The following is an 18,304-nucleotide window of genomic DNA, read 5'->3' as shown; positions in this document are numbered from 1 at the left end:
ATGTGTAGGCTGGACGTCATCAGTGACCCATCATAGGAAGGGCTGGATTTTGTTTTAACTACATGGCAAATTTTAAAAAAGTCTCTAACATTCATCTTGGGTATACAGTTTAATTCAATTCAATTTTATTTCTGTAGCACCAAATCACAACACCAGTTACCTCAAGGCGCTGAAAGTTTAGTTTAACAACCGAATGACAACTTGAAGATTTGAAATGACCATTTCTCGTTAGGTCTTATTCATTGGCGCTAGAAAGGAGCCAAATAAAACCGGGTAGTGTTTTATTTGGCCAACCAACTCCTGCAAATACATTGGACTCTTTAGTACCCAGGCAACATTAGTGCTATGGAAAAGTAAACGAGCTGTGAACAAAGTTTGAGGAAAAAGCTATGGGAGAACTGACTGCGCGGCCCTCTGGTTTTATCCTTCAGGATGTTCTCCAAGTGACAAAACTGATTTCAGCTCCTAGTGGAGCGAGTCAAGTTCGAACAAACACCTTCTGTTAAAAAGAAGAGATACCAGCCAGGAACAGGGCAGGACTTCAGTTTGCTCTAAAAAGATGTAAAAGGTTTAAAGCTTCATAAATCTGATAATGCCAGCAGGCACATCAGCCTCTTAGTGCACGCTTGTGTGTGCAAACTATTTGAGTATCTTTTAGTTTCTTACTCTACAAGCAGACCAAATTCTATGACCAAACTTACTGATCAGATTTAGTCTCTTCCTCAACAGTGGTCTTGATTTTATCTTCCTCTGTCACTTTATTTTCCTCAGGACTCTGATTCTCTGTGCTGTCTTCACTGTCCTCCTGCAGGTTTTGTAACCTGAACAGCGTGCAGCAAATGTTAAATAAGATGGAGAGTCCCAGTCAGACACCTGAGACAGCTGAGCTCATCTTTCAACCATTCTGAAGCTAAAGGCGGTAGCGACAGAGCTAAGCAGAGAGCAGCGAAGGTGAAGATGAAGCCTGCTGTTAAACTAAAAAGGCTAGACCAGCAGAAACTGTCCACAAACTACACTACTGTTATCCATGGACACATGGATATGCACACAGCAAACCTTTGGAGGCCTTATGTGGAAAATGTTGACAAAATATTTCATAACTCTACAAGAACAGAAACAAGTAGCACAGAGCGACAGCAGCGATCTCAAATCAATTTTCTATCAATTTAAAGAAAAACAGGCTGAATCCAACAATAACGCTTCCTATTCCAACAGCCTGTTCTTTGAATGGGACCTGAATGTATAGTATTTTTACAATTTCGTGCTCTTCTAATTGTTTTAGATGTTCTCATAATTATAACATATAGAAGTTGGAATTTTAAGGTTTTATTTTTTTTGACATTTAATAACTAGTCGACTGGTTTGCGGAACCTGACTGATGTGGAAGATCAGTGTTCAGGGAAGGATCTTACAGATGGCGTGACATAAAAACAGCTGTTATGAATGACAGACCGACATCAGGGGTCTGTATGACCTGTATGTCCTGTACAGTGACATTGATGCCATACACCTTGGCTTTGTGTTGTTACATGACTTACTGTTGGCTGAGGTCAGTACAGTATAACGTTACATGTAGTACTAGTTAGTGTTAGCAGTTGTTTTTAACTTAGATGTAGCCAACTAGCCAATAAGCATTTACATTCCAGCGATTTTCTCAAGTAGTAACTTGAGGACACTACGGTTAGCTAGCTAGCTAATTTAGCTATGTAAGCTATCTACAGAAATATGTTAGCTGTGTTATTAGCTAAATATAACACTATTAGCTAAATATGTTAGCTAATGTTAGCTGATAAAGTAACTTAGAAAAACCTAATTTATCTGCACAAACAGCCCTGGGAGTGAGGTGTGTGAGGTAGCTTACAAATCTTTAAGACTAACAAGTAAGCTAGTGTTTGCTTATATTAGCCAAGATTGACAGCTTTCAATCAAAGACCCCCCATCAATAAAATGCTCTGCTGACGATAATCCTCATTTCCCCACACTTCAATTTGGCTAGACAGCATTCATTAGATAAAAAAGATTTTTTTCTAGTTATTGTTATCTAATGTTGCTAGCTAATGTGGCATCCTTCGATTTGAGTGCAATCAAAGATGAGAGAAACCAGCCTGTTGTTAAAGGCAGCAAAGAGAGCTGGGAAATTTCTCTTTTCATGAAAACGTACATGTTGCTGATAGGAGTTCAGCAGTAGCATGTAAGTTATTTAACACACTGTTCAACCCAACACTTGGAATATAAAGTGCTATGTGGATTGTGTTTGAGATAAGAACATTGTCTCACCTGTCCCATCACTTTCAGGTGATATAAAAGCTGCAGCAGCCTAAGCTAGGAGCACAAAAGCAGCATGTAAGACCCACAGCATTGTTATTTGGGCTTCACAAAAGGAAACTTACTCTGGATCATCCTCGTTTTCTTCTTCCAGGATATTGGGCAGCCTGTTCAAAGCAAACAGGAGCAATTCGAGGTTTCAGGTCACGTTGGACTGTTTTCTGTTTACCATACTACTGCTCAGATGTTTGAGATACTAAAAGGATCTTTTTTGATAAATCCCAATAAGCTCATAGGTTAGAGCACTTTGCCATGGTGCTGCTCATGCGTGATGTTTTGAATTGATGTTACTTACTGTTCATTGGACTCTGGTAGTGTTTCTATTACAATCTTAGCTGAATGCTCCACCTCGAGCTGGCGGACTGCCTCCTCCGCTGCCTTTCTGGCCATCTCCTCGGCCACACGAGCTGCCTCCAGACGCTCCTGCTGCAGCCTGTAACAAGATTAATCAATAGTCATGGATAGAAGAATTTATGTGACTTAAATAACAAAGACATCTTGCTAAAATTGCTCCCCAAAAACACCCAAGAGACATCATCATCATCATCCTTATTGCACATATGAGACAAAAGACTGAGGCTAACCTTTCCTCCATGTGAGCTAGGACTGCCTCTCCAGCCTCCTTTTTGATGCTGTCAATCAGTGGACTCAACTCATCCACCTGTGATTCTGCATCTCCAGTCTGCAACCAGCGATGATTTTAGTTACATAGCAACAGTTCACTCGAGCAGTCATCAGTCACCTAATGAACTCTGGTAGCACCATGATAACGTTTACACAAGGCCTTTGTTAGTATTACCTTATCCTTCCCCATAGTGCTGAGACTGGAGTCTGATTCTGAAAACATTGTCAGACATAAACCGGTCCATGGCGCAAAAAAGGTTGGGGACTGCTGTCATATATCACACTATTTACCACAGTGTTTACAGTTCTCCTGCCATTTCACTTTTACCATGGTACTGGAATACTGGTATCCTGGGTCTGCAAAACATACTACGGTACAACCAGTACTACAGTGGTATTTGAAGTGCTGCAGTACCTAAAGTGCTTACTAAATAACTTATTCTGGTAGTACCAGTTTCCCACTGAAAGTGTTAATTCAAAAATGACCGTGGTAACATTTAGATGGCCACAGTACCAGCACTGGTATTAACACTTATCCTTCCAAATGCCACTGGGGTTATTGGACCCTTGTTCTTAAGGACAAAAGTTTATACACCATCTACAATCTTTACTACAGTGGTAATAGAAGTGCTGCCATTACTTTGGTGCTACCATAGTAGAGTGCCCTGTAGTTACTGTGAAACCATAATACCAAACATGGTACCATATAAATAGACACAGTGCCTACACTGGTATTACCATGTTGATTGTCCCATGGCATTGGGATACTGATATCCTGAAGGACATGTACTGGTAACTGAAGTGCTGTCATGCCTTTCTGGGACTACGACTGCAGAGCTGCTACCATACCACTCTTCCACATGGGTTAGTACCATGTTAGTACCATGTTACCTGTGGCAGAACTACAATTTGATTTAAAATACTTATGTTCATAGTGAGCATATTACACTGGTGTGGCTCAGAACTGTGTGTTACAATCATGCGGTCAGGTCAGGCTCACCTCCTTTTTGGATGACTTCACATCCTCTTTCTTCTCCAGCTGTGGCTCTTCCTTCACCTCCGGCTTTGTTTCCTTGACTTCTTCCTGTTCAATGTCCTCCAGCACCAGGTCTGTGTTCTTCTGTATGATACTGACTGAATGGCACATGGCAGGAAGAACAGGGCTGAAGACTTTCTCTATATTTATGTGTTTAGAAGTCTCCAAGAAGGTGCAGTAAAAGCTGGAGTATTCATTTAAAAGGTTGTAATAAGAAACATACATCAATCTAGTAATCCTAACAGATGGCTAGTATGAAACTTTTGCTTTAAAAAGGTTAAAGTCAAGAAATGGACTGTGTTTGGAGTAATTCAGGTAATTCATACTGAGTAACTGCATTTTCATTTGTTTTAGATGTGCGGGTTTAATTATTAGAACGTCTAGATTTTCAAACGGCTCCTTTTGGTCCATATTGTGAAGTATTTAAGCACCTGCTACTTAACTGGCATGTCTGAAATAAACATTTTAATTGAAGAATTTAGAAATAAATGTGCTTTGAGTCCTAAAAAAGCTTAAGTTGCTAGAAATGATTAGATTTTTGAACAGTTGATAACTGATTGATTGGTTGGTTGATTGATAGGTCTATTGCCCTTTTCAGGTTTATAACAACAACACAACAGACACCTTTTTTTCCAAATAATGTCTTTATTATAATAAATATTAAGCAAAAGGCTTCCTTTGTAGTCGTCTGCAATGATTTAGCAAAAACCTTCAAAGGGGACCAGTTGTGCTTTACCTCAGTTTCTGGCTGGTATCATTTTAATATGAATAAACATATTTATGTTTATTTGTATTCAAAGTTTCAAAGACTACGCAGAAGTCACTTGCTACAGGAACAGCACGCTCATGACGTACAGGCAGTACATCTCAAAAACAGAAGGTGCTGCCCCTCTGTAGGCTTCCATAAGTCAGGCAATCAGAAGGCATTGGGCTTTTAGAGATGGGTACCTTGAAGAGACGGGAGCTAAAGCAGCTAGTTTCAGACAGGAAACTACATAAAGGGGCAATATACGATAAATAAGAATTATTTTCACCTGAGAATCTTGCCAAGTTACTCTGGTTAAGTTCCAGGATTAAAAGATTAAAGAGCTGGAAATGAGAACAACTGGTCCCCTTTACCAAGCAAGCAGTTGACGTGGACTACCAGCAATCCAGAGTTCCCAGTATGAAGGGGCACCAAAGGCTTGGACTTTAAACAGAGCATAGCAATAAAGACTTCCTAATCATAACTGGTGTTCATTAAAGGGGACATATTCTGCTTTTTGTTTGTTTTCCTTCAAATATCTCCTGTTCAGATGGTGGAAGTCCATATTAAACATGGACAAAGAGTGAGATTAACCCTAATATGGTCATCTCAGACACGGATGCCCCGCCCACCTTATAAAGGGCAGCTTATCATAAGAAAGGGGGAGGAGCTAACATAATGTTTTAGACAAAGAAAGAACTTTGTGAATGAACAACGACCCGGTGTGAGACAAAGGATTATTTTGGACTTTGAATCATGCAAAGCTACTCTGTTAGAGTCAAACAATCAAAACAGGGAGCAGAAGCAGAATGAGTCCCCTTGAATAAAATCATACAATTGTGCCCCTTTTCTAAGTTTAAGTTCCGCACGATGGCTGTGCAAAACAAAAGCAGTGCAGCTTTGTGAGTGCTACAGGACTGAATCTTGCCGTAGCTGTGCGCAAACAGCTCTGAGTGTCCGTCAGTCAGTTAAAGTGTCTGCTGCTGTCAGTGTCAGTGTGAGCGACTCTGTCCCGCTCTTCCTTCTCCTTTTATTTTAAGGGGCTCTGTCCGCCTTTCCCCCCTGAAACAGAAGGAGAAGAGCAGCCCAGTTACAGTCTGCCTCATCACTGACACCAACCCCTGACCTACCACTAACCAATCAATCAATTGGCCAGTGTACGTGTCACAGAATAATATAAATGGGGTCTTCTAAAAAAATAGATGTAGTAAGAAAATTACTTTTTAATTGACTTAAATCTGTAGCTCGGTTTAGTGTGTTTGTCATCGAAAAGTTTGGTTGTAACAATGAAACGCGAGAAATTTCCCCACCTCACTTCTACTAAATCAGCAAATGTTTTTATATAGAACTTTAGTATATTTAATGAACGCATCCAAACAACCAAATGCATTTTACACCCACTCCAAGAGTCACAGTGTAAGGATAAACCAGGTTTTCAGTCAGCATGATTTCTATAACCAACTTTCAGCCAACTTCAGAAAGTCTATATTGGGATCTTCATGTGTGAGTGGTGGCTGCTCAAAACAAGCTACAGCATATAAAAAGTCTCTTTTTCACGTGCATTTATATCGGATCATCGAGCTGCGTTTCCTGTTGTATTGTTCCCTTTGGGATGGATGGATGTAAATTATCTGTATCTCAGTATTTTCTGTCCAAGCTGCTCATCGTACAATAGGCCACTAATAAACTCACAACTGAGTGTGATGCAACTCTGATGTTGGTTTGTTGTTGTACTTACTGGTCTGCACCTCGTCATTTCCTGCATCCTGTATGAAGGAAACAGATGACACCTTCAGGTCACCTGACCTAACTGGAATTTTATGGCATGTTTGCGAGAGCTGAGCGTCGTGTAGCAGCAACTCACCGACTTCTGCACGGGCTGAGGCAACATACGACCGATCCCATTGACGATCCAGCCCATCATGCTGGAAGAACAAGAAGACTTTAGAAAACTACAGTCAACATCCGCATGGAATCACGGAGGGATGCTTTGTTTGGTTTTCAGGACCAAACCTGACGCTGAACTGCTTTTCTTCTGTCTGGACTAACGCTAGCTTCCCTGCTAACAAGGACAAAATACTTTTCTATCTCAACATAAACATGTTTCCACTTACTTTGGTGGCTCCTCGGCTTCCTTGGTGGACCTGTGAGGACAAAAGTAGGAGAGACCTGAGCTTCCAGCTTTGAAAAAATCAAGCAAAGCTGCCTTAAACCTGCATTCTTCCTAATAACCAGCAGGGGGCGACTCCTCTGGCATGATTTTGTAGAAGGCTGTGAGAAAATGTACTTCCTGCTCACCTGATCTCTGAGCTAAGTAACACCTTCCGGTGAGTTTATGGTCTCAATCACTAGTTTTAAATCTTACCGAATGAAACATGATGCTCATTTTGTAAATTATGGTCCAATTTAGAGTAAAATAGATCATTCCGCAGGGCCTGATTCCCTTTTAAAGACTTTAAAACAGGACACAACACCGTGACAAAGGTTTGACTCACTTCTCGGTCTCTGGGGCTGGTTTGGGGACAGGTGGAGGAGCTGGAGGCGGAGCTTCAGCTGTTTAAAAGGGGAGGAGCAAATCATATTAGCACAATTTTACAAAACGGCACCACTGAATCCTAAAGTTTTACATGTCCAAGAAAAGGCATCTGGCAGAAAGAGGCTAAGTAGAATTACAGAAGTTGGACGTTTAATGTGATCAGAGGACATTAGTGTTAGCTTACACTGCTGTTAGCAACTGCATTTATAGTTAAAAAAATCAGAAAGCTGTCATCAGTTCGTAAAGATTTTCTTGCTGAATAATATCTAAACATGTATTTCCATAAAATGCTGATTCTATTGGTTTTTGTGAAGGTTATCTACAACTATGCTGACCTCTGTGTTTTCAACCAGGACCAAATATCACAAAAGTACAGCCAGTCGAAGGTGATTAAATGTCCAAATCTTTGTTTTAGAAAGAATAAGTACTCTCTTTTCTCCAGCTGTCAGCAGAACATGATGTTTCAGGTGAGCTCAACCAAGCAAAGCAATTCAAATCAAACATTTACCACCACAACATGAAAGAAAATCTCTGAGCTAAATAGGTCTATAATGATGATTTGTGGCTGAATAAGAAGTAAAGATACCTTTAGCCGGAGCTGGAGCTTCAGCCTCCGTTTTTGAGCGAACATGGATCTCTGGCTGAGGAACCACCTTCTCGATGCCCTGTTTGATCCAGTCTATCATGCTGTGAGTAAGAACACAGGCAGATTGAAATATCACACGAACAGTTAGCTCCTGTGAGGTGGCTGAGTTCTGTTTCTTTGTGTTAACCTTCTGTTTATGTCTTGTTTGTCTCATTTTCTCCTCTGTCTATCTCAAGTTTTACTTCTTGTTTTGCTTAATTATCTTCACCTGAGTCTCATTTACCCACCCATCTCTCACCTCTAACATCTGATGCAGCGGTCCACAACCTTTTATGCCCGACAATATTTTCACGGATCGGCCTTTAAGTTGTCAAAGATAAATACAACAAAATAAAACCAGTACCAGTACCACAAAAAAGAAGATTTATTCATAACACAAGGAAAAGACCCGGGGAAACAGAGTTAACAGTAAAGACATTTAAAAAATAAAATTAAAAAACGATAAAAATCTTGAAAACCATGAATTTCACACCTGAGCCTCAGCCCTAGTGGCCCGGTACCAAATGGCCCGGGGGTTGGGGACCGCTGATCTAATGTATAAATAGTTCTGTCCGCCCCTGCATCTTAATAAAACACAGACGCTTATTTAAAGGAAAGATAATGTTGTAAAACAGGACGCTGACCTCGGTGGCTTGTTTTCAGTTTTGTCATCTCGGTCCGGTTTCACCTCCACCACAGTAACCGGAGGCTCTGCAGCTGAAAGACAAGGAAACTGATGATTGACTGAGCAGCAGCTAAAATCCAGTCCGTGTCTGCAAACATATTCAGGTCTGTTCTCACCTGGAGCAGGTGCAGCCTGACGCACCTGAGGAGAAACAAGCATGTAACCAAGGCAGGAATATTTTTGGTAAAAGCTAAAAATATGATCATGGAGATGGAAACACTGCAGAATCTGTAATCAATGATTTCCCAATGTTTAAGATTACTTTTAGCTTTCCACACACTGTTGGGGTTTCAGATTGTGTTCAGGATTTCTTTAAATGATTGTGGTGGATGTTGGACTTTAGCAGAACTTTTTAAAAAAGAACTATTAATGATCTAAACACTCCAGAGTCAGATGTGTGTTTTTGTTTAAAATAAAATTGAAATCAGAGATGTAAATTAGCTTTAATAACTTTAGCTGACAGTCGATGGCCGGGTTTGGTCAGATACTTAAAACAAACACTATTTACAACAACAGTGAGACCTTCAAAATATGCTGACTGCTTAGGTGCAATTAAGGACTGGCCAGGAGTAACTTGGCCGAGACATGAACAGCTTTCAGATGAAGCTGCTGGAGTCCATCAGTCAGTGCTGGCGTACCTCTGCCGGCTGCTCAGCTGTGGGCGGCTCTTTGCTCTTCAACTCAGGCTGAGGAACAACCTTCTCCAGACCCTGAGATATCCAGGCAATCATCCCTTTGCTAAGGAAGAAACATGCATTAATAACTGTGAGAGGGATTTTACGGGACACTAGGAGGCGCTGGGGAAGATCCAGCGAAGCTTAATGAAGGATTAAACAGCAGCTCGCTATCTGGCATCTGATCTATTGGTGCTTTTCGTAAAGAATCTCGATCTCTGGCATCCTGCCTTTGATAAGCTGCTCACTATTTGGCATTCCGCTCATTGATAAGCTTTTCAAGCTGCTCACTATTTGGCAATATGCCTGCTGATCGGCTTATGAATCAGATTAGTATTTAGTTTTTATTATGGTGGTTACTCACTCGTCTTCGGGTTTACTGTCAGGGCAGAAAATGCAAAGTCCATTACTGAGTCTAACAGTTCTGACGTTTCCGGCTTCTACAAAAATATCACGAGACTGAACACAGAGCTGTTTCACACACAGCTGTTTACCTGGCTGGTTCAACTTCCTCCTGTGAGTAGGCAGCATGAGTGAAAAGAGAAGGAAACACTATCAGAACAATAAAAGAGCTGGACCTGAAAGAACTGCTGGATCCAGCTGCAGCAGATGTTCAAATCGATCAGACCAAGACTCGTAAAAACATCAGCGTTTTCTGAATCACAAACTAACTTCTCAAACTGGCCCTACGAGCGCTTTCAGAGAGACATCAAGCAGGTGTGGGGTTCAGATGAAGCTTTCAGGAAGGACTACAGGTATAATCCTGGGAAACTGTTAAGGTGACATTGTTAGCCAATTATAAAGATAGTGAGCATTCAGGGTCAGGTCAGGTCTGGACACTAGAAGAGTCGATCATGCCTGGAGAATATAAGTCAGCAGAAGAAATGGGCAAAGAGAAGTGGTCTCTTTGTGTCTCTGCTTCTGTTTATTTTTGTCTTTTTGTGACTCCTATTATTAAAAGAAGGAACAGTTTATGTTCTGGAAGGTTCACAGCACACTTAAACCACTAGTGAGATTTTAAAAAGTATCATTATTATGCAAGACTTCCGTTTGCTGATTTCTCCTCTGCTTTTAACAAGATGCAGCCTCATATTTGTGCGAGAGCGCGAGTCTGTCCAGGTCCTTGTTAACGGACAAATGTCCAGTGGGATTGTGTGAAGCTCTGGTTCACCTCAGGGCTTTGTTCTGGCACATCTTCTTTTTATTATGTACACCGACATCTGCAGGACATCTTATGAGAACAGAGCACTGTGATCCTGTTTTACCTGAATTTGTAAAGTGGTGTGATGATAACTATCTGGACTTAAATGTGTCAATAACAAAGGAAATGATTATGCAGTTGATCATTTTTAGACATTTCTCCTTGTATTCTAGTTTTTATCTTACTTTTAATGTATTTATTTATTTATTGACCTCATTGTTGTCGATCTCTACCTTGACATGCAACAGTGTTTGTGACTAGTGGCTCTGTGTGTGTAAGCTGCGATCAATTTTCTGTTTTTTGAAAATCTAAATCTGAAAAACTGAAAAACTGACTAAGGGCTAAAATCAGGACTGCCACCTTGTAAACCAACAGAGATTTCATCTGATGTGTATGAAAACCTCACAGACTTCTCTTTTTGAAAAATGTAGCTTGAGTCTGACTCTGCGTCAGAGCCAGGGTCGTTTATCAGGACCTCACCTTGGCAGTGGAGTTTGCTCGGCTCATTTTCGGTGAGACTGCAGGTTGAGGCAAAGCGCCGCTGATCCACGTCAGCATGCCGCTCTGAGACCCAGCTGCTGGGCTGAGGATGTAAACGTTTAAATTCAGGCTTTTTATTCACTCTCCTGGAACAAAGCAAAGATTTTTTTTCCCTTCTAAAGTAACACTGAACCGAAATATAATCAGGGCTCAAAATCAAAAATGCTACTGAAACTATGCAGCTTGTTTAAAGGCTGAAAAACATAAAGAGATATTTAATCTTTAGTGTGTACAAGGAAAATGTCACTGGTTACTTCCCTCACTGGAGTCAGAGGTAAGAAAAAAGGTACTAAAATCATTAAGAAGGGAAAAGTCTCTTAGCAAGCTAACGGTGCATTCTCCAGGGGAGTATTATCACAGATAAAATTAAACTATGAGACATTCACAGTGAAGAATCCATCATTAACATCATGTTTCCATCGTGTAGTACCGTATTTTTGGACCATAAGGCGCACCGGATTATAAGGAGCAAAACAAAACACTTTACTCAACTAGTTCTTCTTGCTTCCTCCACTTCCGTACCAATGATTCATTAATATTGAATTCCCTAACAGCTGCTCTATTCCCATGTTGTTGCAGTATATTAATGACTAACTCGTATTGTGGATGGATTATCTCAGTTGTTCTCCTGACTGAAGTTTGGCATTTGTCCCTAATGATCGGGAACCCTCACGTTAAGTTTTATTGAATGGAAAAACGTTAGCGTTCATCCACCAGCTTCACGGTGTTTATGTTATGCTAACATAGCTGTGCCGCTAGCCACCACGTAGCACATCATTATATACCAGCTAGCCCAACTTCAGTAACCCTACAAACGTCACTACTGTTTAGTTTCCTGTCTTCATTTATGTTGGAAGTGATAGCAGAGCTGTACGTTTGAATTGTTTCAGAAATCTCTCAGTAACATGCTATATCATGTTTAGGTGGAAGCTAGCGAGCTAACTTCCTGCTAACTTCTAACTCATACATTTAATTTGCATGTTTACATTTAATAAATTCTGTTTTCATGGATGCCTGGATTTTAAACTTAATTGTTACACCTGGTAAAGCAGCAACGCTGATCATTTTATTAAAGATGAAGAGTTTAGACAGTTTTTAACTCTCAGTGATGCTGCAGTGTTCGTTTGACTTTGGGACCTGAAGCGGACGGAGTTTTGGATCCAGAGTACTCTGCGAGGCTCCTGACTATGGCAGCCGTAATGCTCCAACAATCCATCAAGCGGTGCGGCTTCATAGCTTACCAAAGTCGTACTAAAACATTTTTTTGAAAGATTTTTGAGCGCCGTGTAGCACATAAAATCAGTTCGAGGTCAGTAAGCACAACCAGAATTCTTATATAAGGCGCACCGGATTATAAGGGGCACTGTTGATTTTTGAGAAAATTAAAGGATTTTAAGTGAGCCTTATAGGCCGAAAAATACGGTAACTGTCAATAAAGTCTAACAGCTGAATCAAACAGGAATTTTAGAGCTATTAGTACTCATTAGTAAATCTGTATAATATTAGGTTTTAGGATTAATAAAACCTTTAAGTTAGGTTTTACTGAAAAATAATAATAAAAATAAAAACAATAAAAAAAACATTTTATAAAATGTCATAAATATCCAGCTATTTTTTCTATAGAAGTATTAAGAAAATTCAGAGGAAAATTAGTTTTTCAGTTATCTTTGAAAGACTAGGTTAGCATTAGATTTCAGCTAATTTAGCAGCAGTTTAGGCTAATGTAGCTATCAGCCATAGCTTGAACTGGGAACTCCGAGTTGTATATTTATCAGTTGTACCATAATGTTTGTTATAATACTGTTCATGTGTACTTTTCCAAACAAATAAACTCATTTGGAAAAATATTTGTCCTTATAAATAAAAACCAGTGTGTGTTGGGATTTGCTGGAAATACAGTTGTAACTTGCGTATAAATAACAACTAATTTTTATGCAACTATGAGGAAAGGTTTCAGGAAATAAGGAGGAAAATATGAGCTGCACTGCTGGCTCCTTTTGTATAGTTTAGGTTTAACATTGTGTTTAAGTTTAAACATTGTGTCTTGTGTGGTATATTTGTAGGTTATAACTTACCCATTCTCCGCTCCTGTCTGAGGTTCCTGCATTGGTTTTTCAGCTTTTGGTGCTGTCAGTCAAACATTGATATATGTTTAATATTTTTAAAAAACAAAGATGCCGACTGAGCTACACAAAGTTAAACGATTTGCATGTGAATGATCTTACTTTCACTTTTGACTTCATCTTGAAACTTCACTTTCTTCTCCTGTTTAACACACAAAGTCATCTTATATATATTTAACTAAAATAATGCATAAAAAGTAACAGTGCAAATACTACTTCTGGATAAAAGTATTAGTATCATGATGGACATTTAGCACACACACTTCAACACCATAGTTTACAGAATCATGATAGTCCAGTGACCGTAGTGAATTTCCTGTTCATTTTCTCTGATCAGTTTCAGAAAAAAGAGTTTGAAGCCTTGAAACAAGCCAATTAGCTCCAAGCTGAATCAAGATTATTAAAAAAAATATTTGATTTTGATGATATGAGTTTCAGGTTCAAATAATGGGTCTCAACATTTCCATAGTAACGGTAACCTCTGCCAATCACCAACATTGTTGTTTCAGTTTAATATTAGACATTGTTAATAACATGTGTTTTTGTTAAAGTGTGGCGGTACCACACAGACTTGTGGTTTCCAGAACAGCACAAAAATTTGAGTTATTAAGGCAAACAACCCATTCTGCTTCACAATGCTCTGTAAACATGACACAATAAAACATTTTTTAGTTGGGCAAAGCTTACAGTAACTGGAGGCGGAGCAGCTGCAGGGGGCGGGGCAGGAGCAGGGGGCGGGGCAGCATCCTTCTGTTCTTCTGATTTTTTGGGCTCAGGCGGCTGGGGAACAACTTTGACCACCCAGCTCAACATCCTCAAAGAAGAAGAACAGACACTGTCAGCCATTACAGTGTGAACCTATTACTAAATATTATCGTCTTCTTCATGTCAGGGCAGGCTCTGTGTTTACAATCACTACGGAAACGCCTGTGGATATGAGGACACATGGAAACCAAACACAATTAGCTTCCCGCTGCACTTAACGGTGTTTAGATCATGTCTGACTGAGTGTCAGTCCGAATTAGATCAGACCGATGCTGACCCTAATCCTCCACAGGAGGCCTGGCAGCACAAAACGGCTTTTCACTGCAGCCATACGTTCATTTACACTGGTCTCCAGTTTGGCACTTTTACTTTCTAATTGGGGTATGTGCCAATTAACCAGTTGGGAAGCTGACTAATTTGTTAGTCAGTTTTCCTTTTTTCCAGTTCTAAAAAAGGAAAGCCAACATGGAAAGATGTGAACATGTTATATTTATATTCTAAAACACTGCATTTGATAATGAAATACAACAACATTACCATAAATTTCACACTGAAGTATATTGTGTTTACGTTATTAGTCTCTATCTGGCTTGTTTTCAACCACAGAACAAAGTTGACGCGTTAACTGGTAAAGCTGCATGATTATTGTGATAAAATGCAACGTTAGCATTATGCAATGTGTTTTTAAGATAAGATAGATAAGATAAGATAACTCTTTATTGTCATTGCACAGTCATACATAGTACAGTAGTACAATGAAATTGGAAAAACTGTCCTACGTCGGCACTACATATAACACAACACGACACGATACGACACATCACAACGTAACAAACAACACAACACAGTATATTAACTTAGTATAAAAAAGAAGAATAAGTGTATGTGTATTGCACACTGTTATTATTGCACATTAATTATTATTGCACCTTGTTATAAATATAAATATTATTGTTATCGTTTTAAACATTGTTACCTCCCCCTAAAAAGTCCAGGGAGGTATCCAGTCAGGTCAACTATTTACATTGATCAGGGCTATTGCCCTGTTGTAAAAGCTGTCCTTGAGTCTATTTGTTCGGGACCTCAGCAGCCTGAACCTCCTGCCAGACGGCAGCAGCTCAAACACCCGGTGTCCTGGGTGTGTGCAGTCCCGTAGGATGCTGCGTGCCCTCTTGAGACAGCGAGTGCTGTACAGGTCCTTCAGGAGGGAAGAGGATGTCCAGGGTACAGGGTACAGATGCTACCATTTTAGGGCTGTCCCACAAAAACCACCGACTGACTCATGACGACCTGGCATCAGGATCAAGGCGCAGCAATGTGAAAGTATGTTGCGTGCATTGAAATAATGGACTCATCTAACAGCCTGAAGTCTCTTTGTTTTTCTGGAGTTTAAAGGTTGGTCGACTAAAAATGTCTTTTTCAGTGTTTAGTTGGACTAAGTCACACTAAAGAATCAGCTGTTTATTTTTTATATTTATATTTAGTTTTAATATATTTAGCTAGGTTAGCTAGCCTGGTTTCATATGCTACAATTAGCATCTTGATTACCGTCGCAAGGCTAATCAAGCCGGGTTGTATTAGCAGATAACATCACAGACTCACCATGTTTTTTTTTTGTTTTTTTTTAAATATACGAAAGTCTAGCTTTAAAAAGTAAAACTTAAGGATTCATCTGTCTGTGTCTTCATGGTGTCTGTGTCTCTCTCACTTTTTGTTTTTGTCTATAAAGTAGCTGCTAAGCTAGTTGGCTCTTTCGCCAGGTGAGCGAATCAGCTGGTTTAGGAAAGCAGTAGAGCTTTTCGAATTGACTGGTTATTCTTTTTAGACTTTCAGATAACTGCCAAAAGAGAGAGCTTCCTAACTGATCGAACCCTCAGGTTAAACCAGATTTATCAAAACTAATCTGGACCATTGTTTTCATCCTGTAAAGTAACTAAGTATATTTTTTAAGTTACTTTCATTTTATGCTTCTTTATGCATCATCACCTCCTTATTTATGAGGTAAATATTCTAACTTTTGTTTCATAATGATGCGTTACACAAACCGTAAACTTAACCAACTAACCATATAAAAAGACATTATTATATTTCAGGAGTGTAATATTTAAAAACAGAACAATTACACATTGAATTAGTGCATAAATGATATTTTTACTTTTGCACTTTATATTTTGGGTTAATTAATACTTTCACACAAGTATATTTTTAATATAGGCTGATTTTTTGGATTTTAAAATTATTGTAGTGCCACTTTTTACTAAAAGATTCGATTTTTGTTTCCACACACTGCAGCTGATTATTTGTGTTAAGTCAGTTTTAACTCTGTCATCCCAAATTACAAATTGCTCTCAAAGGATTTCAGAGTCACCAACACCCTCCAGCTTCAGTTCAGGTAAAGAAAAACTCACAGAAGAGCACCTCTGGTGAGTTTACAGCAGACATGACTTGGAGTTTTAAACCATTTTGACTTCATGTGCTCAAAGTTACTTAAATCTACCCCTCACCCGGTTCAATTTTGCGACTTTGGGAGCTCTCCTGTTGATGCTTATGCTAAAATGTTAAAAAAGAAAAACATCTTTTGAAAATTCAACAGAAACCACGTTTAATTAATCTCTGCCTCAGTTAGACCTCCACAAGACCCAAAACTGGGGATCAATATCAAACAAATGAGTGTGTGTTAGCAGAAGTTCACGGCATCAGCAGCAATCAAGTTTATCAAATTTACAGGACAACCTGATAAAACCACAGACCAAGAAGAAAACAATAGTTATGGTTCAGCCTTGTGTCTCCTGCCCTGATTCATTGGTTCAGGAAGCTCAAATTGAACTATAAGTATAAACAAATTTAAAGAGTACAAATCACCAGCTACTACCATTCGAAACCAGGGCATGCACCTGAACTGTAAGCAAAACACGGCACCTAATCTACTTTATTTCATTGTTCTCAAAGCTACGCAGCATCCATGGAGGTGTCAGTGGTCAAAGTGTTGGGCGTCTCTTGTCCTACCTGAGTTGCTCAGTTGGGGTCCAGCAGCATCCCACAGAGCTGCGGGGAAGAAGCCGTGTAGACCTGCAGGGATCTGAACACTGTGGGAGGATTACGCAGGAACTCTGCTAACAAGATTACTAAGCCGATGAAAGGCAGAGCAGGGCAAGACATGGAATCAGGTTACACTTTCAGAAGCTGAACCATGAAGGGAACCACAGTCCTCAAACCAAACCACAATGGTTTATCAATAAAGTTCAGATCTATCCAGCAATCGGACACCAAATAAATAACTGAAAAACAATCTTCCGATGGAAACCTTGGGTACCATCGATGTAAACATTATCCCCGACCAAGAACATCCCCTCTGTGCAAATGGCAACAGCCGACCCCCAGTCAGTCACTCTTTGCTAAGGAAGAGCTCACTGAGCAACAAAGAGCCCGAGGTGCTGATGGGACTGGGGATGATCAGTCTATGTTCCTGCCTCACCTATGGCCATGAGAAACAAGCTTCCTCTGGGCTTAGAGGGCTGAGGAGGTGCAGACCTGCTACTCCTCTATATCGAAAGGAGCCAGTTAAGGCGGCTTGACCATCTGACTGGGACACGTCCTGAATGACTCCTAGTTGAGATGTTTTGGGCAAAGAACAGAGAAGGGGCAGAAAATGAAAAAGCTTTCTTTTGAGGTTCTGTTTTTAATGAAACGATCCACTGATTTATTTCTCTGTTATTAGAATCCCACCTGCTCCATATGACTGAATCTACGTCAGGGAAAAAGCTTCCAGGTCCAACGGTGACTAACATGTCGAGTTCAGTACCATCACTGTCGCTGACTTGTTGTAATAAAGCTGTTAATAACTCTAATTTACAGGTTTGATTCCACAAGTCAGAGGCCTCGTTTGTCCTCAGAGCCGTGGACGTTTCACTGCCTTTTTTGTCTCTGGTTTGGATAAAGGTGGTTTGGTAAGGGCCTGGTTTTGGTTCTGGAGCTTGTTTACAGCTCTGGGCTGCAGCACACTGTGGCGACTCTGTGTTAAAGCTGTTAATGTGGCCCTGAGGATTAGCTGCTAACGAGGTTAAGTCCAGTGTCAGCAAAACAGAGGATCGGATGAGGCACTGCAGATACCTGAGCGCCATCTCAGAGTGCACCTTAAATAAGGGTCGGACATTTTTCTGTCCTTCCTTCTTCTCTGCTTCTTTTGCTTTTCCCGTCTCCATTCTGTTTTTAAAGTAATCTTCTCTTCTGTCCTTCCCTTGTCTCCTTCCCTGCACCCGGCAGATGTTTGACCTTCAGTTCTGCTGCATCATAAAAATTTCATCCTGTTTGCTTCATTTTTCTTTGTGTTGTGTCATGAAGTGTAATAACAGTCACACAATGAGCCTTTATGCTCTGCAGTGGACTCGGGTGAACTGGGCCTTTGCTGCCCTCTTGTGGATGATC

At 40.1% G+C, this 18,304-nt stretch overlaps 1 protein-coding gene across 3 annotated transcripts in view; it reads right to left on the bottom strand.

Moving 5' to 3' along the window:
- LOC121814651 (cyclic nucleotide-gated cation channel beta-1-like) overlaps window positions 1-17,856 on the bottom strand; it is a 19,812-nt gene extending 1,956 nt beyond the window's left edge. Inside the window, exons 1-21 of one of the 3 annotated variants that reach the window (XM_042221568.1) lie at window positions 17,606-17,854; window positions 16,886-17,485; window positions 13,802-13,928; window positions 13,217-13,256; window positions 13,067-13,118; window positions 10,932-11,034; window positions 9,745-9,764; window positions 9,615-9,629; window positions 9,215-9,314; window positions 8,693-8,717; window positions 8,536-8,608; window positions 7,853-7,953; window positions 7,226-7,283; window positions 6,845-6,874; window positions 6,595-6,655; window positions 6,469-6,496; window positions 3,950-4,083; window positions 2,910-3,007; window positions 2,621-2,758; window positions 2,391-2,432; window positions 702-821 (exon numbers count right to left, since the gene is read on the bottom strand). In XM_042221568.1, coding sequence (XP_042077502.1) covers window positions 702-821; window positions 2,391-2,432; window positions 2,621-2,758; window positions 2,910-3,007; window positions 3,950-4,083; window positions 6,469-6,496; window positions 6,595-6,655; window positions 6,845-6,874; window positions 7,226-7,283; window positions 7,853-7,953; window positions 8,536-8,608; window positions 8,693-8,717; window positions 9,215-9,314; window positions 9,615-9,629; window positions 9,745-9,764; window positions 10,932-11,034; window positions 13,067-13,118; window positions 13,217-13,256; window positions 13,802-13,927 — 1,364 coding nt within the window. In that variant the 5' untranslated portion in view covers window position 13,928; window positions 16,886-17,485; window positions 17,606-17,854. Of the gene's footprint in view, window positions 1-701; window positions 822-2,390; window positions 2,433-2,620; window positions 2,759-2,909; window positions 3,008-3,949; window positions 4,084-6,468; window positions 6,497-6,594; window positions 6,656-6,844; window positions 6,875-7,225; window positions 7,284-7,852; window positions 7,954-8,535; window positions 8,609-8,692; window positions 8,718-9,214; window positions 9,315-9,614; window positions 9,630-9,744; window positions 9,765-10,931; window positions 11,035-13,066; window positions 13,119-13,216; window positions 13,257-13,801; window positions 13,929-16,885; window positions 17,486-17,605 lie in introns of all 3 variants that reach the window. The other 2 variants (XM_042221569.1, XM_042221570.1) reach the window with 2 other exon arrangements.
- Window positions 17,857-18,304: the final 448 nt, after the last annotated feature.

Source organism: Haplochromis burtoni, unplaced genomic scaffold (assembly GCF_018398535.1).
Source record: "Haplochromis burtoni strain Fernald_Lab_line unplaced genomic scaffold, NCSU_Asbu1 Contig_69, whole genome shotgun sequence".
NCBI lineage: Eukaryota > Metazoa > Chordata > Actinopteri > Cichliformes > Cichlidae > Haplochromis > Haplochromis burtoni.
Note: the sequence above shows the minus strand (reverse complement) of the source record. Positions and strands in the feature narration are given on the sequence as shown.